Genomic DNA, 21,545 nt, shown 5'->3' with positions numbered 1-21,545 from the left:
CTACCACGGAAAGGGCGAAGGAGAGAATCTAAAGTACCTCCCTAGCCTGGCGATACGTACTCACTGCATTGAGGGTGGTGAAAGTAGTGTATTTGCCCCCATTTAAAAGTGGGTAGGGCCACAGATCAACCACCTAGTTCATACAGAACGATCTGTCTCTCTGTTTATGCAGAAAACACTATCGAAACGAATGGATAACGACATTATGGCACAGCACTGAAAACTAGGCCATTCAGTGTTTGGTGAACTAAGACATTATAGCTGTGGGCAGTTCAGATCCTCAGTACTGTTCAGCGGGCTTGTCTGAGCATCACTGGGTCAATGAGAACAACCCCACGGCTGGAAGTCCTTCTGAGTACACATTTACTGCACATCTTTATCCAGGGAGAGGCCAGAGCCATAATTCATAGGCTAATGCAGGGACAGGCTCCAATTGCCTACTCATTCATTTAACAAGGAGCAACTAAAGTTTCGAGGGTAGCTTCACCTAGACAAAATTTTGGGGATGCCTGCTGATACCATGACCTCTAAATTCAGTTTTGAGGAAATGTTTCTAATCAAAATAACTTATAGACTGGGAGTAAGGGATCCCATTTAATGCCAACCATATCTGGTTTACAGATGGCTCCAAATCAAGAGCTGTCATTTACGGAAATAAACCCAGGTCTAGAATTCATATAAGCCTGGACAATGTGCCACCGTTTTTCAAGCGGGAACTGTGTCAGGGAGGTCATAAGCTGGGGATTATCAATAGAAGAATAGCCATCTACTCGGACAGCCAGGCGGCACTGAAATCAATTGCGGACGATAAAGTCTAAAGTCGTTTGCAACTGCATTAGAGTCATGTCAGACATTGGAGAAAGTAACGTAGAGTAAGTAACAAAATTACCCTTGTCTGGATGACAGGCACACAAGGCAGAGGCGCAACGAAGAGAATGAGGACACCTATTGGCCCTGAACTCTTTTGTGGCTTACCAAACTGCCAAAAACGGGTGTCCAGTAGACAATGGATTAATAATAAGTCCTCCGTTCAATGGGACAGAGGCATGCGAAAAAATTTATCAAAGGACCATCGCAGAAACTAATCGCAGAACTACTAAATCTAGGACGTGCTAGGGCTAGAATAATAATTGGACTGCTAACTGGACAACGCAGACTCCGGTGGCATATGTATAAAACACACCTATGCAGATATTGAAGAACAAGTTGTTCACAACTGTTGGTGCAAAGGCCTATGAACGCTGAGATTCCAAAAAACCAGGGCCTGAAGGATACACACCGGAGCACCTGAAAAAGCTTTGGGGTCAGGTAAAAAGCCTTAAGCTTAACGAGGAGCTATAGTTAAAAAAACGCATTTCAGTACTCTTCTTTTTGAAATTCAAATTGCTTATAATAATAATTTTATTTTTTACTAAAAAAAAAGCCTGGTTTGAACACAATTCTTCCTAACAAACATAGACAATAGCGAAAAACAAAAACTAGTAATTTTCTTTATGTCTGATATCTCCTTTTTTAAGGATAGATGTCACAACAGCATGTTTAACTCCTTATGGGAATGTACCTGATATTCAAATTATATAGTTGAGGAAATGTCTTTGAGACATCTCGAGTTTATTCCAGCAATGCCAGGCGACTTATTGTTTTTCAATGTTAAAATAGTTTTATTAACTCCAATATCATTAGTGAGACGCATAAATAAGGATCTAGGCCTAATTATTTTCCTGCAGGGATTTTCACTTTTCAAACCTACGATTTTACGTATGTCTCGAACAGTTTCTAATTAACAAAAAAAAAAAAAAAATGAAAACCTCTGCGGGAACTGTTATAATTGGATTGTTATCTTCAACTTATATTATTTTATACTTACTATTATCTGAGTAATCAATTTATCAATGTAATACTACTGTTATGCTCGAATCCAAGAGTTTAGTAAGTTATATAATTTTTGTAAGGTTGGAATTATTAGGAATTTTTTTACATAATGTTTATAAATTATGTTTCGTCATGTTTATTACTATTGTAATCATTATGCTTTTTTGTTTATGATTACATTTGACGAGAAAATATTCAAAATCTTTAAATGGGATATTTTTGATGCCCAAACAGTGAAATACATTGATATTTCTGGCTAATAATATTTTATGCCAGATTTTTAACTTATAAAATATAATTGGGAAAATCGTTGAGAATTAACATTTATTTACAGTAATGTTTGTTTATCTTTTTCTTTATCCTAGAACAATAAATTTCATTATAAAAATTTATCAGCATTTTTTAATATGATCGATAAGAGAATATTAGAAGAGAGTTTTTAATGATCTGAACTTGAATTTTTAACTTTACATTAATTTATTAACACTTCGTGTAGTGAAATATACCACTTAGGAAACAATATTACATAAGAAGATAAATGGAGGAAATTTCTGTACATTGTATGATGTTTGACCCCTAGCCACCCATGAAAATCTTTTCCGTTTTAGTTCCTTGTCATTATTAATAAAAACCCACCAAGCAGAAAATTGCCGAATGACCAGTTGGGACGGCGATGATTGACGGTTCAGTAAACGGCCAATTTTTCTTAATTTCAGGTTTTTATGTTTAATTTACATCTGGGAGGGATAACGTGCTATCAAGTTGGGCGTTCTGTTCGTATAAAAGTCTTTTATTTGTTTCCGTAGGGATCAGAACTATTTCGCATATCAAAATGCTTCTTGCCAGGACTTTTTTTGCAATTTTGACACTCTGTGTGATCGCGGTAAGTCTTTTTTCCAGTAATTACTTATTTTATTTATTGAATATAGATAGAGAATATGTCCAAAACAAAGTTGTTTTTTTTTAAGAAAACAAGTTTTCTCTTTTTAAATATAAAAATAACTTAAACACCTTCCTCAAGACACCGTAGACATTGACGAAGCTGCTCAGCATTTCACATTGACAGTACATAAAACAGTGATGGGCACGGACACGGTACCCTCCTTAGAATTCTGAATCAACTCGATGAGTCAACCAATCATCAATGAGAGAACCGAAAAAAACACTACACAAACTAAAGACGATAAGGACAGAACACGACTTTCTGTACAACTTCCAACCTTCTTCTTCATACCTATGTAGTATTCATTCCTGGCCAAAACAGACGAAGCAAAGCATAGCTCATTGCCGACTACTATTCTGACGTCGTCATTTTCTACCCAGACATACAGATGTCAGCCCACATTGCAGAGGTTGAACAGCGAATAAATTCACCTTTCCAGTTTATATAACCTCCCAAGCCTTTTCTCCCTTCTACTTTATCTTCCTGAAAGGTCTATGATATGACCTAATTACGTCCAACGTATCGCAAAAATTAACAAAACAAGGTCTGCTCTTCCTGACATACATCCACAAAGCTATACTGGAACAACATACTTCTCAATACAGTGAAAATATTCATCATAGTAGGAGAAACGTCCAGGATTTGAATCCGACATTCTTACAATTTTTTTCTCAAAATTGGCACCGGCTCCCCGAGAGTTCAAATAACCTCTTAGTTGAAATCCTCATAAAAAATAAATAAAAATAAAATATTAATATCCTACCTGACAGACAGGTACTGTCGCATCGCTCAGGGGGTTGCCTTTTCTTCTTATAATCCCCCAAGGCAGCACTCTACGACCCATACTACTCACGATATACACACCCGACATTCTTGTTTTTCCTAACGATACTGTATGCTCTTATGCTGACGACACAACCATCCTGACGTTCAATCCCTAGCTAGTCATAACACTTAAGTCTATTTAAACCTTAAACAGACAGTCTTCGTCTCGAAAATGGAGAATAAAAATTTACGAAAATAAATCCATCCACATTGATTTTTACAATTACAAAAATCCACTGTCCTACAGTATATTTCAATGGAAAAGCATTCCAACCTCAAATATTCTGCGGTTCCTGGGACCTACAAAAGACTAAAGTAGAATCCATCACATACGACTGAAAAGTGTAAGCTAACTGACGCACCAAATTTAGATTACTTGACTTCTAACTTACACCTTACTAAGAAACTAAGGGATTTACAAGTCCCTCTTGAGACCAATATAGGCATTCGGAATTGAAGTTTGAGGACTGTTAATCTGTTAGGAACAAGAGTAAGGATTACAAAGGATTCAATATGCGGATATAAGTATTTTATTATTTAGCAAACGAGAGCAAGAGAGGAATCACGGGGACTCTGCACATCACGCATTTCATCTTAAACCGGGCTTCGATGACCCTGCTTGACCGGAGTCGCGACATTACTGACGCTCACCTTTGCCTACTAATACTCGTTACACTTTTAGAATATTTACAGGGATCAACGCAGACATCTAATTCTTATAAAATCCATCCAATCAAAAATATTAAGAAAAATATTAAAACTTGGACCAAAATTTAGACCTTAACTCCAAATCTAGTTGTCCAACAGCTTTCAAGAGGAAATCCCACACGTCGTTTAAAGCTGTAATGGCAGAGAGAGATTGCCTTGAGAAATTGATTGACGGGATGTAAGGGAGTGTCACTTCTGGGTTACTTCTCTCATTATGTGTAACATACATTTTCATTGGCTGTTATCTCATTTGCTTGCTGCGTCTAAAATCGTAGTTATAAAATTCATAATAAATACAAACCATTATAAGCATAGAGAAAATAATTCTTTTACTTATATTATTTTTACACATTTCTGTTAAATTATTCCTTTTAGTTGATCGGTAATGGCCATTTTCTCAGTTCTATCGACCAATTCTTTAACTCAGTAAAAGCACTTGTGCTTTTGCAGTTGAAATGTCGCTTTGTAGGGCAAGACAGGTCATTAATGAACAGTTTGCTACCACAAAACAGAGGGCGAACATATACACGTACACAGTGCTGTAAGAGAGAGTAGAAAATGTATAAGCATTGTTCCTTTGTTTTTTGTATATTATTATTTCCATTACGATGTATGTAGGAAAATTGGATAAATTAGTAACTACTAATTATAAAATACTAATTACAAATTTTACTCGAAATGATTTATGAATTTTATTCATTACAAGCAACAAAAATAAAACTTAATCACACTATTTGAACAAAATAAAATGATTTCGACACAGCGCACACGATAAACGTCTATCCTTTTTAACACAAAATCTCAACTCAATTCCTTCTACTTCTACCCTCCTGCCGCTTGGCGCACCTCGGGTCCTTCAGCAGTTCGGCCATCCTCTTCTTCATCCAGATGATCAGTGCTCGCTGATGTCTGCGTTGGTCCTTCCCCTGTTCCACATTTAGTCACCTTATATTATATCTTTCCCGTTATCCTCAGTTACCTTATAACGCTCCAAAAATTTGGATCTGATTTTTGACATCGATAAAAACTGAGAGCGTTTCTTCTTTTATTGAAGATGTTGGTCATCTTGCGCTTTTATAATTTGGCGTTTTCCCTCGGCTCGTTGTTCCTCTCGGTCTGCATCATAAGTTTCTGCAACTGTCTCAGCAATAATTTCTCGTAATCTTTTGTTCTCCGGTCGTCTCATTTCTGTCCCATACATAAGTTTGAATGGAGGTGTTCCAATGCTTCGATGGTAGGAGTCGTTCATCGGCATTTGTACGGCCGCCGTGTGTTTGTACCATTTATCAGGGTCTTCCAAATTAAGTTTCGTCAAGATCGGTATTATAATTTCATTAACTCTTTCGACTTGTCCTTTTCGTCTCAGTACTCCTGTTGTAATCATGACGTGTTTAATTTCTTCTGTCTCACAATATTCTGTAAAGTCTTTAGAAGTAAATGCAGATCCTCTCTCAGTTACCATAATTTTAGGAGTTCCAAAATTACTCTTCTATATGCACAGCTTTTCAAGAACTTCTTTCGTCGATGTCGACTTGCAGGGATATATCCTACAAAACTTTGTAAATCCGTCTATAACTGTAAGTAAAAGTTTGTAACATTTCGGCATAGAAGTTAATGGTCCAAGATGATCCAAATTATAAGCGTAAAACCTGTCTTTCTCGATGGGGTTGAGAAATCCTTCCTGTTTTCCACGTTTCCGCTCCGACAAGAAGCGTGTTAGTGAAATTTTATGAGCACAACCATGTAATAAATTGTTTGTTAAATTCAATTGTTTTAAATAAAGTTAATCCTGTGTTTTGACAAATTTTCTGCCTAACCATCATTAAATCATTTTTTAAAAACTCACGAATTTTTGATCTCGTTTAATTTGGGTTATATTAAAATAAGAAGGTTGTAATTAATGTAAAGACAAAATTACATATACATAGTTTGAAATAAACTAGAAAAAATATGGGTGTCCTGTTCTTACGCTTCTCGACGAAAATGGTGTAATTGTATGAGCAAAACCATGAAATAAATTGTTAGTTAAATTTTATGAGGAAAACCGTGTAATAAATTGTTAGGTAAATTCATAATATCAAAAAATTGTATTCCGGTGTTTTGATCAATTTTCTACGAATTCATTAAAATTAATTTTTTACAAATAAAAACTAATGAATTTTTGAACTCGGTTAGTTTGGTTTATATTAAAATAAGTATGTTGTAATTAATATAACGACAATAATGAATTTTTGATCTCGGTTAATTTGGTTTATGTTAAAATAAGTATGTTGTAATTAATATAACGACAATAATACTTATATTGAGGGCTTATATTGAGTAATCTTGTACCAAAGTTAATTTAAAAACTTATCAAAACAGACATTTCAAAAGAAAAAAAAAACAAATTTCAAATTTTTCTATACCCATTGCAGGCCTCAGCTTATAAGGAAGAGCTACGGAAGACAATGCAAGGATGTAAAAATGGCCAGGAAGTTACTGATGGTATGAATTTTTTATTATTAAACTTTGTTATTTTATGATCTGGTTTGGTATGAATCATGTATACTTTTTATGAGAAAGGGAAGCGAAAAAAAAGGCCAGGGGCTACGGAGGGACTCGAACCCACGACCCCTGGTCTAGGCTTTCACACTAACCACTAGGCAAACCGCGGTCCCTTTAAATAAACTTTCAGGGGTTAGTTTTGCATCTTTATCTCTAAAAACTCTGGTAGTATTTATCATTTATTTATTTTAAATATTGAGTCTTTGATATATTTCAAAAGGGGCGTTTCCAAATAGGTAATGTAATACAATTTTTTTAGTTTAATAGAACATTTAATAGCAAGTTCGAGATCAGGGAACTTGATATGATATGTTAGATGTGTCTCAGTCGCAGCTATGCTAATATCATTAATCAAATTCAATATCAATAACATACATATATCACACAAAAGATATAAAACAATCATTACACTCCTCACATCAACCATTTCTAAATAGTTAATTCTTGAACACTTTAGCTTTCTTTTCCCTAATTATCCTTGTGTACATAATCCTGGAAGGATAATCAGGCCGAACCATTCCCCATTTTTTCCCATGGTGGGAATGGTCATATAAAAATGTCTTTCTATCCCTAGTTCCTTCCCCACCCCTTCAAAATCCAACGTATATAAAGATAAAACAGCACTATCCCAATGGCACTCTCAACACGACACACAATAATGAAGCGTCTACACAGAAACATTTTGAGTGAGTACAAATCTTTGAGTCTAAAATTTGTAGCATTGTATAAATTCATTTTTTCACATCCTACATGTATTTGTATAATTTACACAATGATTATAAATCCCAGGCCCTGAAGATGATCTCAGTAAAGATCGAAACGTTGGCACGATAAAGAAATTTTTTTTCTAAAACCTACGTCACACCAGACCACATCTCACGATCTCCAAATAATCATTAACTAACGCTCACTAAATACCACACACTAATTTTAATAACGGTCCTAAAAAAACGAGCAAAAATTTAAACCCAAAATTAATTTGGTTTAAATTTATTTTTTGTCTCTAATTTTATTGTTGAGCAAAACGAATATATATAAAATACGAAACTTGGTTCTGTAAATTAATTCGACAATGATGCTTTATTTGCAGTTGTGTTTGCTAATATATTTGTATATTCCATTAAAACCGCAGTAAAAAATTAAGCATATTTAATTATTATTAGCCGAATTGGAAGAATTCCTGAAACCGCTCATTCCGACTACCACCGACGAAAAATGCCTAATGGCCTGCGTCTTCAAAGCCTTCAACGTTGTAAGTACTAATAGTTAGAGGATTTTCAATATCCAGTGCGTTAATTAAGTTTTATCTATAGATAATTAACGGCACATACGATCCAAGGCTTGCCCTCGCTGTATCCCAGGACCTGATGAAGGACGACCCCGAGAAAGTGAAGAAGATCAAGGATATCATTGAACATTGCGGAGATGACGGTAAATAATAAGTTTTATTCGTTTATTATATTACATATTATAATTTTTATTCCCGCAGTGCCCAAAAAAATGGACAACGAGTGCGACCTCGCTGGCGAGATAATGCAATGCGTTGTAAAATATGAGAAGGCCGTGAGTTTACTTTTTATTACACTTTAACATTATGTACCCTTTAAAAATGGCGTAATTTACAGATGGGATTGGCATAATTCTTTCCTAAACCGGAAGGAGAATGTACTATCACTGCTGGCAGAACACATTAGAAAAACCTATACTTTCTAGCTTCGTCAAAAAAATGCTGGACAAACGTTTTTGAAATAAAAATATTAGATGTTAAATAACCAGTTCGTTTTCTTTATTTTATGACCAATTTACCAGACAATTCCAGAACAACTTGCAATAAAAATGTCTAGTAGAACAAGTGCTTGATAGGATACTTCAAATATTCCGACCAGATAGAAATTGTATTATTTTTTAACCACTCTTCAAATTTTTTTGAGTTTTTATGTTCTTTTAACTTAATTGAGTTTATAAGAGCTAAGGAAAGTGCCTGAAACTACCCTCATATAAAAAAAGACAACCTTTGTTTCTGTGACATTTATTAATTAAAATCTTTTGCACAAATATCGAATGCTCTAGCCTAACTGCATTGTTTCCTTCAACTTCATTTATCTACATCATGGAATGCTTTAAGTCTGAACAGTTGAAAGATCTCTTACTTCCTGAAGTTGGTTAGCATAATCAAATGTCAACCGTTCATCGCGATGCAACGCCAGTAATTTCTTGTCCCCGCTGTTGGATAAAGCTGGATCAAAGGCGTCTGTAGAGTATTAGAATATGTACCGGAGTCCGTTTCCCGAATAACGGAATTAGTACCTAAGCCGTAATGACATAGTTGACTTTTACGAGTTCCGGTTTTATTCCTGCCGTGAAGATTATCTCTTGTCTGAACTGCAGTTTCGGCCGTTGTTTGCAAAAGGAGGGTTGTTTGACTCCGGTTTAAGGATCTTCTTGTCGACCTTCAGGCATTATGTATGTCGAACATATTTATTCACTATATACGTAAAAGTTAATGACTGGTCCGACGTTATAAAGGGGTAAAACTACTAGAAATGATGAATGGTGGAGTGAGTGTGGCGTTCAATCCTTTTTAAAAGATAGTTCCTACTCACAGTAAGTTGTTTTGCAACGATCCGGATTTCGAGCTTTTAGCTCATCATCAGGTTGAAGGAGTTCTACAACCACATCTCTCGACATGAATTGCAAAAGTGAATCGCCGATACCCCCGCTCAATTTTTGAACGTGTGAAAAGTAAATATTAGATTAGTAAATACAGTAAGAAAATAATTATACATTAGTGATTAAAGATAAAAGATAAAAATTAAATTAGAATAATACCTTAATAATAGATTGTTAATTATGATAAAATTAATAACAATTTAATTAATTAATTAATTTATTTGGACGCTTAATATTATTTATGTACATATTTAAAATGGGCGGTAGATCAAAATCTATAATATTATTAATGCATTTGTCTCCATGTTCAATTTAAATTTTTTAATTATTCAGAAATCGTGAGATGCGGTCTGATGTGATGTAGGTCTCAGAAAAACATTTTCTTTATCGTGCTAACGTTTCGATCTTTATTGAGATCATCTTCAGAGCCTGGGATTTACAAACATTGTTTACATTTAACAAATACATTTAGGATGTGGAAAAGTGAATTTATACAATGCAAATTATATATTTTTTTATATATTCAATCAAAGTATTTCTACTCACTCAGTATTTCTAACTCAAGTGTTTGTCTTCTGTGTAATTGTGCCATTCTTGAGTGTCGTGTTGAGAGTACCAGTGAGATTTTGCTGTTTTATGTTTATATACGTTGTATTTTGAAGGGGTGGGGAAGGAAGTCTGTATAGAAAAGACATTTTGTATAAGGCGTCGGCTTCTTTGAGGTGAAAAGAGCCGACGAAGGGAAACAATGTGTTGGTAATGGTTCGGCCAGATTATCCTTTCAGGATTATATAGAAAGGGATAAATAGGAAAAGGAAAGCTAAATTGTCGGACAATTAGACTATGAAAAATATTTGATGTGTGGAATGTAATGTAATATATAGGTATTGTATAAATTGATCTGTATTGAATTTCATTAATGATATTGTCGTAAAAAAATATATATTTTTTGCATTGTATAAATTCACTTTTTTCCACATCCTACATGTATTTGTTAAATTTAAACAATCAAATAAATCCCATGCTCTTAAGATGATCTCAATAAAGATCGAAACGTTGGCACGATAAAGAAACTTTTTTCTGAAACCTACATCACACCAGACCGCATCTCACTATTTCCGAATAATCATCGAATAACGTCACTAATCACCACACATTTATAATATGTTTTAATACAAATGAATTGTACAAGACGTTTACCTCATAGTAATGTAATAAAACAAGTCGAATATTGCATCAGAAAAACACGTCACAGCACAACGACAGGTCCGTATGTCAACAAATTATTTAAACAAGAACACCTGAGCAGAAGTGGTGGGACCGAAAAATCAGTATAAAAGAAGCTCCCGTTTAAAGAAAATATCATTTCTTGTAGAAAATTTTATAAAAATGAAAGGTCTTATCCTTGTTTTCGCCGTCATTGCTACAAGCTGTTTTGCTTCAGTGGTGAGAAATATTACTATTATTACAAATATATTAATTAACTTTTTTACTTTGAACGATGTATATAGTTATTAATATGAAACAATATAATAAAAGTTCAATATATTAAAAGCAATTAATATATAATATAACAGTAGAATAATATAAATAAAATGGAATAACAATACATCTTATGCATAGTCCTATTAAAGAAACTCCTTAAAATAATAGATTTCTGTTTAAGTGTTTCAAATAAAACCTCAACTAGTGCTTTTGTTTCAGATAGAACAAAATTATAGCGATGCTGTTAGAACCGCATGGAAGGTTTGTAAGACTGATGATATGTCGGATGGTATGGCGGTGGAGTAAAAGTAATAAAAACAATTGAAAATCTAAAAAAAAAATCTTTTCAGAAACATACTATAATATGACAGAGGGGCAACAAATGCCAAAAACGAAGGAATAAAAAGTAAATGAATTTTTTTTTAAACTTTTTATTTTTGCATCAATGGCCATCACCGGCACGGCACGTCTCATATTTTTGGGGTAATCTCCATTTTATGTCCCCCACTTTGTTCCCTACCCATTATTCTTTTCTATTAAAAAATTTCTTCTTCTTCTTTATGGATGTAAATATTTATGCCTGGGTGAACATCAATTTTATATATCTAAATTCTATTCGCCAGACTGTTTGTGTGACCCGCCCCTTTTTTAATTTCTTTTAATATTTTATTTTATTTTATTTTTTTAAATAAATTAAAGGCTGCACCCGTATTGGTCATTAAGCCTTGAGTCAACGGCGCAGCCCGGCCCCCTCAGAGCGAGGCCCCCGCAGATCCCGGCGCAGTGGCAGCCCCAGGCCTGGAAAGAACGGAACCCCACGGATCTCTCGCTTTAGTCTTAATATTGCGCGCAGGACTTTATCGAGGTGGGGTCGGTGTCTTGTCACCATCGACGCCTCCTCTAAGCTCGCTGGAGATTCCTTGACCTCAGAGTCCGGGGAAGCACCCCTCAATCCAGCCCAAGACCGACCAGCACCCGAGGACCCGCACGGGCGTCGCCAGAAATCAGCCGCACCACACCGCTAACATGGGGAACCAGCAAAGGAAACAAGAGTTGAGGGAATGGGATATTAGATTTTATCAATTAGTTGGATGTCTGTTAAGAAGTTAAAAATTTTGTTTATTGATGTTGAGTTGTTGCTTAGTATGGATTGGAGGTCTTTGGGAATCTGATGGAGGGTTCTTTTAGAGGTGTATAAAGGACAATCTATTAGGATGTGGGATATTGTGACGGTAGTTTTACAGAGAGGACATATATGTTTAGGAGTTCTTTCAAGGAGGAATCTATGGTTGAGTCGGGAGTGGCCAATTCGAAGCCGGGTTAGGAGGGTTTCTTCTTTTCGGGAGGGTCTAGAAAAGTATTCCCATTTCTTTACATCTTTCTTTATTGCGAGGAGCTTGTTTTCTGTGCAGGCACCCCATTCACACTTCCATGCCCCCAGATGAGCCGCCTAAAGTGACAGCAGAGGTCACTGAAGGGGACCCTTCCGTGAGGAACACCACTCAAGGCTGCCTCTCTCGCCATACGGTCCGCCTTCTCATTTTCAGTTATTCCAGCGTGGCTTGGGATCCATTTGAATAATACTTCTACACCTACGTCTTGATATTGCTTTAACTTTGCAAGAATATTGTAGATGTCTGGGTTTAGGGAGAATGTGTTTTTTAGTGTGGTGAGTGCTCAAAGAGAGTCAGAACAGATAATTAGGGTGGTACGGGACACATTAATGATGTTAATTGCTTTGAGTATAGCTAGGAGTTCAGCAGTAACTGGTGACTCACAGACATTAGAAGATCCAGTTCCATCCTCAGACCTGGATCCGTCAGTGAAAACAAAAACTGCTTCTGAATGTGTAGATTTGAACATTAGAAATTCATTCTTAAATATATACAGTGGGGTACGATCCTTATTGTCAGAAGAGAGTGAGTAGCAAATGGAAGGAGTGAGGAGGGTCCATGGGGGGATGGTGGATGAATGCGATTTTTAGACGTGAGGAACTTCAATTTTGTAATCTGTTAGGAATATGTGGATTTTTAGTGGGGAGGAAAAACGTGGGATGTGCCAGTCAGGAAGGTTTGGTAGAGGGCGTCCATTTGTAAAAAAGGAATGGAGAGGGTGATGGGGTGAATAGGATTTTGGCAAAATAGAAGAGGTCAGACATGCGGCGTCTATGTTTTAGTGGGAGTTCACCTGAGTCAACGTGTATGCTGTTTACAGGGCTAGTACGAAAGGCACCAATAGCCATTCTCAGGCCTTGGTTTTGAATTGGATTGATGATTTCAAGTGTTTTTTCACTGGCTGACCCATATGCAACCGATCCGTACTCAATCTCAGATTGGATAAGAGTTTTGTATAGCCTTAACAAGCTATTTCTGTCTGCTCCCCAACGGGTGGAAATTAATAGACGGAAGAGGTTCAGTGATGTTTGACATGATTGCTCTCTATTTTTAAGATGAAGTTTCCAATTTAAATGCTTATCAAAAATCAAACCAAGGTAGCGAACAGAGTCTGTGTACCGTATAACTGCATTATGCATTTTCAGATTGGGTAGAAAAGAGGGTTGTCTTTTGGAGAAAAGTACAGCGACCGTTTTAGCTTCAGAGGCTTTGGAACCGTTATTACCGAGCCAACTACTTATGGAGGACAGAGTAGATTGAATTTGTTGTTGAAGTATGGTTATATTTTTGTGTTTGCAGTATATTACAAGATCGTCGGCATATAAAAGAGCTTGCACAGGTGAATCAATTGAAGTAAGGATTTGATTAAAACATACACTGAAAAGCGTAGCACTTAGGACACATCCCTGAGGCACACCGTTTTCTTGGGAGAATTCATCAGACATGGCGCTACCACAACGAACCTGAAAACTTCTATTATCCAAAAAGTTGGATATAAAGTTCAGAATGTGACCAGAGACACCGAGACGGATTAAAGAGTCGAGAATTAGTCGTCGCCAAGTGGGTCAAATGCATTCTCGACATCAAGAAAAACAGCAAGAACTTTTTCTTTGTTGCGGAAGGCATCCATTATACACTCTGACAAATTGGTAACAGCAAGTGAGATTCGAGATACCAATTAAGTCTTTGGGCTAATATTTTTTCAAGAAGTTTACTCAGAGAGCATGTAAGAGCGATATGTCGATAGCTTGAGGCTAAGAGAGAGGGTTTGTTTTTCTTTAGGATTGGTATGTTTACTGCTTTGCCCCAGATTTTTGGAAATTTACCTTTTAGAAAAATCTCATTGAAAAAGTTAAGTATAACTTTTTGATTATTTTCACTAATTTCGTGGTCCGCTTGACCAATTAATACATTACAATTAATTAAGGTTTTTATTTGAGATGAAAAAAGTTAATGGCACGAGCGGGATTCGAACCCACGATCTTCGGCTGGAATGCTGGATACGCCGCTGCTCTACCACTTGAGCTATCGTGACCTCGATCCACTCGGACATCCTATCTCAACCCCACCTTATGAGTTTTCCCTCCTTTTTGCCATTTTTCAAATGTCGTTTAATCGGATTGCATTCTCGACGACAAATGAAAAGGCCACGGAGAGCTTTAGTGAAGTGTACTTCATTTTAATCATTAAATTCACTAATTTCGTGGTCCGCTTGACCAATTAATACATTACAATTAATTAAGGTTTTTAGTTGAGATGAAAAAAAGTTAATGGCACGAGCGGGATTCCATTGAAAAATGGCAAAAAGGAGGGAAAACTCATAAGGTGGGGTTGAGATAGGAAGTTGTTGTCCGAGTGGATCGAGGTCACGATAGCTCAAGTGGCAGAGCAGCGGCGTATCTAGCCGACGATCGTGGGTTCGAATCCCGCTCGTGCCATTAACTTTTTTCTTCTCAAATAAAAACCTTAATTAATTGTTTTTGATATTTGTTGAAAGGTTTTGTATCCTACACTGATGTTATCAGGTCCAGGGGCAGTGTCTTTTCTCGAGGACAGAGCAAGAGAGAATTCAGAGAGGGTGAAAGGGAAGTTCAAAGGATCGTTGTCATCAAGGTTTGCAGGAAGTAGAGGGGTAGATTCTTTTGATGATTTTATATTCTGAAATTTTGGGTCGAAGGTTAGTGTAGAGTCGTGAAGCGACTTTGCAAGGAGGTTTGAAATTTCTTTGGGGTTAGTTATAAAATTATTGCCTGACTGGAGGACGGAAACAGGAGGGGAATAACCATGCCCCATGATTTTGTTAACAGTGGACCAGAATTCTTTGATGGGTGTGTGCCGATTTACCTTTGTGAGAAAATTATCCCACTATTGTTTTTTGCTAGTTATGATTATGCGATTGGCTTGGTTTTTGGCAGAAGAATAGATTTCAAAGTTGGTTGAGGAAGGATTTCGGAGAAATTTTCTCAAGGTTCTTTTACGTTCATATACAGCTTGAGCACATTCAGCAGTCCACCATGGTACTGGTTGTTTAAGGGAGGGGTTGTGTTTGGATTTAGGGATGGAAATTTACGCAGCTTTTAGGATCCTACTGTTCAAATTCTCAATTAAGTCATCAATATTTGTTTCCTCTAGTACTAGGTCTTCAAGTTGGACATTGTTTTGAAATTTTTCCCAGTCAACTTTGTGGAGTTGCCAGTAGCAAGGTCTAGAGTAAAAATTAGTTTTTAGAGAGGATTTGATAAGGATGGGGAAATGATGCCATGGGAGTCAGTGAGAGCATACCAACTGAGGAAAGGCTGAAGGGTGGGGCTGATGATGGTGATGGTCAATATTTGAAAATTTGCCTGAGCGTGCACAAAAATGTGTGGCGGAGTTGGTATTTAGAATGTTAAGGTTATTCCGGTCAATAAAGGTTTCAAGGTTACGCCCATTGTGATTGGTGTGGTCTCCATACGAAAGGAAATTGTGTGCGTTGAAATCTCCAAGCAAATATACTGGTGAGGGGAGTTGGCGTAAGAGATTTTCCATTTCATCAGTTGTAAGCTTATGGTGTGGAGGGATGTAGATGGAGTATATAGTGAAGGGTTTTGGGGATAGAATTCTAGTTGCAACGACTTGAAGGGGGGTGGACAAAGACAAGGTTTGTTGGAGAAGGGAGTTTTTAATTAAAAGGCAAACACCACCACAGGCAATTTGACCTACAATCTTTTCGAGCTATTTGATAGTTACGTATTGTAAAATTATCACTAACTTTTAGGTGAGTTTCTTGAATACTAGCAACATATGGGTCGAATTTATTGATTAAGAGTTGTACGTCGTTACGGTGAAAATTTATACCATTTATATTCCATTGAATAAAGTTCATAGTGGTTAATTATAAATAAGGAAGGGGAATTTTGATATATAGGGTTAAACTTAATTAACTTATTTAAGGAAAGCGTTTGTTTGTTTCAGTTTTAGGTGTTTTGACTTTGGCTTTGGGAGAGATACTGGAGGAGTTTGAGCCTTGTGATATAGGGCGTTTGGAGCTAATTTGTCTAAGTTTAGAGATGATTTGGATTTCTTTGTGAGTGTGGGCATTGTTTTTGTGATGTTCTTATTATTGTTGGAGACTATAAGAGTTGTATTTTGGGAGGGGAAACTAGTAGATGGTGTATTTGAACTGGAGGGGATAGATATCATAAGTTCATTTTGTGGGGGAGTAGGTTGAATTTGTGATGGTGGACATGTGAGGCACTTTCCTGCAAGGAAATGAACAAGTTTTGTGAGCTTGGCTATCTCTTCTGTAAGGGACTCAATTTTATGATTTTGTGGTTGAGGAATGGGTAGGTGAGGGCAGAGAGGATGAAGGATTGGTGGAAGATGGAGGAGTGGTAGTGTGATGGGGTGACACTGGTGGATGTGGTATGGAGGCTGAGGCTACTTGAGAATAAAGTGGCATATTTAGTCTTTCCTGTAGAGAAATACGCTGTTTGTACAGAGTTTCAGCTTGCTTGAAAGACACATTTTCGCTTTTTCTTATACTTTCTATTTTCTTTTCAGCAATATATACCGGGCACTGTCTAGTGAAGGCAGGATGAGAACCAGAGCAGTTTATGCAATGTGGTGGGTTTGGGCAAATAGATGCTTCATGACTCATTTCACCACAGTTGCCACAGTTTTTTGTCTTGCAGTATTTGCTCATGTGTCGATATCTATAGCAGGAGTAGCATTGCATTGGATTAGGTGTGAAGGGGCGTACTTTGATTTGTAGAAAATCGAGATTTACTTTTTCTGGAATATCAGGTCGTTGGAAGGTGAGAAATAAAGTTGGGTTGGGGGCAGTGTCCATTCGCGCTTTTCTTCAGTCTTTCGACTTTTACCACGCCTTGGGATTCTAATTCGGTTTGAATCTCTGTTTCAGAACAATTTACCAGTTCAGGAACGAACACGACACCTTTTGAGAAATTTAGAGATCGATGGAGAGTAAAAATTACGTTCGAATTTTCATATGTTTTGATGGTTTGTAGGCTTAGGTAATCATTTTCATTGTTAATATCAACGAGGATAGATCCATTTCGGAGAAGTTTCATGGAGACTTTTGGAGCACAACTCTTTATAAATCTGCAGACTTTAAAAGGACTGAAATTGTTCAAGGAACATTCTCGTTCCGATTCTAGTGACATAACTGGAAATTTCCTGCACCATTTTCCTGTTATTTTTAATTTAGAAGTGGGTTAGGTGGTTTAGCGGTGAGTGATAAATCCATTTCAGGCATGGGCAGCATTATGAAGTAAAATTTAGCTTTACAGTGTATAAAACATAATGAACAAAAGAGATAGTACGTAAGGAGAAGGAAGAAAAGAAAAAGAAAGATAAAAATAAAATAGAAACGGGTACTCCCTGAAATAGATGTAGATTATATAGTTGAGTTAATCCTTTGTGGAAGAGAAAACAATATGAAATTTTAAATTCCATCAGAGGTCTCCCCTCTTTCACTCCTGACTATAAAAATTCAGACCTTCGACGTACTTAATATTGAGTCGGTTCATTCACGACATTTCTCCCCAATAAATACATGCATACAAAATCAAATGAATCGTAGAAGGGGCGGGTTAAATATGCGTTCACTCCTCTCAGATAATTAAATAACTACTCTATGTCGTAACTGGTGTTTCAGGGTTGTTCGCTGGTTGGAGGGTAGGTCCCACCTTTCTTGATCCACTCTTAGTCTATCTCATTCCTCTAATAAGTGTCTCACTGTTACCAGATTTCCGCACAGTGAACAGCGTTTGCATGTTCTCCTCACCAGGAGATGGCCGTGCGTGAGACGGGCTTGACCTATCCTCAACCTTGTCATTTTTTCCTTGCCTACTTTCAATTTCTCATCTATCTCATTCCAGTAGGCCAGTGGCATAATAGATCAAATTCCTCATTTTCCTTTTCAAATCTGCCGGCCTGATTGAGTTTTCCGGGTCGTGTGGGCCCCTCTCGGTCGCCCGGTCTGCACCCAACATGGCCCGGGACCACGATCTTGTCTAACTTACTTTTACGAAGTTACGAATGTTTATTAAAACTTTAAATCGATTTGTATTTTGCAGTGCTTTAAATATTGTTTGTTAAAAAAATTGGAACATGTAAGTATGATAGATTGATAGTTCTTGAAAGAATAAAATATATTAAGAGTAATAGATGGACAGCAATACAGTAAATTCACTGGCAGTGATGGAGTCTAACAAAAACCTATTTACTGATCCCAAGGAGGCAGAGAAGGCTAATTGGATATGGAGCCTTTGTCTGATCACTGGCACGAAAATTTTACATTTATTATAAAACACCTTGATCATTTTATAATACCTATTGTCTACATAATTTCACAGTCGCAACAAAGCAAGACGAATGTGAGACCTGGACTGCACTTATCGATTGTTTGATGAAAGGAGTCAATCCTGTAAGTCAATTATTTCAAAAGCATTTGAAAAATCAGCAAATATCTTAAAAACTAATACTAATATAAAATGAATATATTCTTTGTATTCCAGGGGGCCCCTCCTGGCAAATCTTTGAAAGAAAAGAAGTAATCTATAAGATCATCTATAAACTGTTTGTGTTTCACTATCGACATTTTTTTGGGTTGGTGGAACAGCAAAAGAAAAAAAAAACAACTATTGACTTGTAATAAAGTTTTTTGCGCCTTTTCATTGCATACGAATGTGTGTTCTCTATATCCTATCTTCCTTGTTTTACAATAATTAATTACGTTTTTTATGATGGTTCTACTCACAGATTTGTTTACAACGATCCGGCTTTCAAGCAAAAGGAGTTATAAATACGTCTCGACATGAATAATAGAGAGTAATATGTTAGAAATCATGTAGAGAGATTGTCACGATTATAGAGAATTACAATTTCTTTATTAAATTAATTTTGTACTTGTTATGAAATATATATTTTTTTGTACGAGGGTATGCCAACTATCCTGCGGGGTGACTGGGTTTTTCAAAAAAGTCTATTTGTTGTCGGGTTTGAATGCAGGGTTGCGCCCTTTACCTTATCTTGTTGATTAGTACTACATATTTCAGCTCAATAGAGGAAGAGATGGCCACGGTGGTAATGCTTCTGACAGACCAGTGTTTTCGAAAACGACCAATATACAGTTCACCACTCAGAGATCTCAAGAGGAATCCCACAATTTAGGTATTAATGTGCAACGCAATAGGCAATACAGTTTATGCCACAATAACTGACCATTGATAGAACTTAAATTTAACTTTAAAAAAGTATATTTTAGGAAGAAAAACGATTCTTATACACCGACATAACCCTGTGTGGATTAGCGCCTTCTCTGACAGCACCACTGTGTATTTTGGTGGTAGTGGTAATTAATTAAGGTAATTCGACATTTATTTTCTTATTTTCACTTACAAATTTTTCATATTTGCCGTAGCAGTGTACAATTTCGCTAGCCAGCTCACATTCGTCATCCATCTCCTCAACTGTTCAAAATAAAACGAACCTGTACTCTTCGTTCAAAAAAACAAGTGGTAGAAATATAAAAAAACCTTCTTGGCGGGTGTAATTGATGAAATTTTCAATTTTCTTCAACCCTTCCGGCCTATTTTTTAACATGTCCCTCGCAACATCAAGTGCCATGTCCGGATCGTACTTTCCTTCTTTTATCTGATTTATCACGTGAAATTACAATCATGGCTTTCTTTAAAATTCAACTTACAAAAAAAAGAAATACTTACGATGTTGTATGCCTTTAATGTACAAGCCCACAGGCATTTCTCATAATCGGTCTTTGGGACAGCCGGCTTAATAAACGCTTCTAGCTCTTCTGCATTGATGGATTTTTTCATCATTAATGTGCATTAATTTCAGAAAAAGGTTTGTCAACTTAGACTAAATGGCTCACCATCAGAAACATCCAGGCCTTTTTTGCATATCTGCAAAGTAGCCCGCACGTCCTCTCTGCTGCCAAATACCTAATTTTAAACATACAAATTCTATGGTAAGAAGATTGATTTAAAAGATATTTATTCGTTGTTTTACTTTATTTTGGAGGTATTAATTTATTACTGCACTATATTGTATTTTTCATCTACGTATCTCAGTTTTATTAAGTTGGAAACTGTCGTCGTTGGAAGTTTATAAAACTTTGATATTTTTTTGAAAAATAAAGTTTTTGTAAAGTGCAATAATAAAATAATACCTCTGTTATAAAAGTGTTCGCCTACTGATAAAATGAAGAGAAATACATAACAGCAGACGACGTTTTTAACAGTCGACATCGTATTCATGACTGATTTAGGTAAAAAAAGGTAAGGGACAATATATGATATAGCTCAAGTGCAGGAACCCTCGCTCTTCAAGGAGGTTGTAAGAATTTTAAAGCTCTCACGAGCACAGATCCTCGATAAGACTACGTAAATGTATTGTTATAAATAACAAGCTAGCTGCGTACTAATCCCAGGGCTTAGTAATTTGATCTTATTCCCCCCCGGCTGCGAGGGGTGGTCCTACACTGGTACCCTGGACGGGCGCTTCCTCCAGGTTATGGTGGAGGATGACATCCCGTAGCCTACATCCTGTACCGTCTAGATTGCGGACGAGAGGAACATTAGGCTGTCTGTGGAAAAAATTGTGCACCGGATCAGTAACAGGCAGCTCAAACTGACCTCTGGACGGCGTGAGGTAAAGTCGGTGCTGAAAAAACTGAATATATCCCCCTACTTTGGCGTCGGAAGAATGAAATTCCAGCTAAAAGAAAAGGAGGCGCCGGACTACGGAAGGCCTATCGGGCTCCGTGCTACAACGTGGTGGTTACAACCCGCGATACGGATAAGCGAAGGAGTGGAAGAAAGTGGGCAACGTAGAACCTGGACCTCACCACCCCATTGAAGACATATGTCCAGAAGTGGAGCTGGGGAGACAAGCCCCCCCTGAAACTCCCTAAACTCCCGCATTGTTGTAAATAACAAGCTAGCTGCATACTTACCCCAGGGCTCTGCTCCGGCGACGTTGTTTCAGGTATCCTGACTACAAAAACGGAAGGTGGAACAGAGTCTTACCAGGGGATGGCCCTTGTCCACCGCACAGATGAAGGACATCGTGTCATATTA

At 36.8% G+C, this 21,545-nt stretch overlaps 2 protein-coding genes and 2 long non-coding RNA genes across 4 annotated transcripts; 3 read left to right on the top strand and 1 right to left on the bottom strand.

The window, feature by feature from the left end:
• Nucleotides 1-2,650: 2,650 nt before the first annotated feature.
• On the top strand, nt 2,651-8,667 carry LOC106665313 (general odorant-binding protein 28a-like). The gene is made up of 6 exons (XM_014391647.1): nt 2,651-2,755; nt 6,763-6,832; nt 8,056-8,144; nt 8,206-8,323; nt 8,382-8,455; nt 8,518-8,667. Exons 1-6 carry the CDS (start codon nt 2,705-2,707, stop codon nt 8,530-8,532), a joined length of 417 nt encoding a protein of 138 aa, XP_014247133.1. The 5' UTR covers nt 2,651-2,704; the 3' UTR covers nt 8,533-8,667.
• Nucleotides 8,668-10,935: 2,268 nt separating this feature from the next.
• Nucleotides 10,936-14,324, top strand: LOC106665272. The gene is made up of 4 exons (XR_001340290.2): nt 10,936-11,008; nt 11,267-11,336; nt 11,398-11,530; nt 11,747-14,324. It is a non-coding gene; the product is annotated as an uncharacterized LOC106665272 (long non-coding RNA).
• Nucleotides 14,325-18,744: 4,420 nt separating this feature from the next.
• On the top strand, nt 18,745-19,221 carry LOC106665271. The gene is made up of 3 exons (XR_001340289.2): nt 18,745-18,871; nt 18,963-19,133; nt 19,207-19,221. It is a non-coding gene; the product is annotated as an uncharacterized LOC106665271 (long non-coding RNA).
• Nucleotides 19,222-19,839: 618 nt separating this feature from the next.
• On the bottom strand, nt 19,840-20,743 carry LOC106665154 (the record flags this gene model as incomplete). The annotated part of the gene is made up of 5 exons (XM_024228803.1): nt 20,661-20,743; nt 20,339-20,408; nt 20,172-20,260; nt 19,983-20,100; nt 19,840-19,916 (listed from the first exon to the last, which is right to left on the bottom strand). Coding segments are annotated over exons 1-5 (417 nt in total), but the record flags the coding sequence as incomplete, so codon positions are not given.
• Nucleotides 20,744-21,545: the final 802 nt, after the last annotated feature.

This window comes from Cimex lectularius, unplaced genomic scaffold (assembly GCF_000648675.2).
Source record: "Cimex lectularius strain Harlan isolate CLEC.00 unplaced genomic scaffold, Clec_2.1 scaffold298, whole genome shotgun sequence".
In the NCBI taxonomy this organism is placed as follows: domain Eukaryota; kingdom Metazoa; phylum Arthropoda; class Insecta; order Hemiptera; family Cimicidae; genus Cimex; species Cimex lectularius.
This window is presented reverse-complemented; position numbering and strand designations above follow the sequence as displayed.

Bases quoted from the DNA above. Each gene is read 5' to 3' on its own strand.
- LOC106665313 (XM_014391647.1), top strand. From the start codon at position 2,705: ATGCTTCTTGCCAGGACTTTTTTTGCAATTTTGACACTCTGTGTGATC. The intron at 2,756-6,762 runs GTAAGTCTTTTT...TACCCATTGCAG, and splicing joins TGACACTCTGTGTGATCGCG to GCCTCAGCTTATAAGGAAGA. The intron at 8,324-8,381 runs GTAAATAATAAG...TTATTCCCGCAG, and splicing joins TGAACATTGCGGAGATGACG to TGCCCAAAAAAATGGACAAC.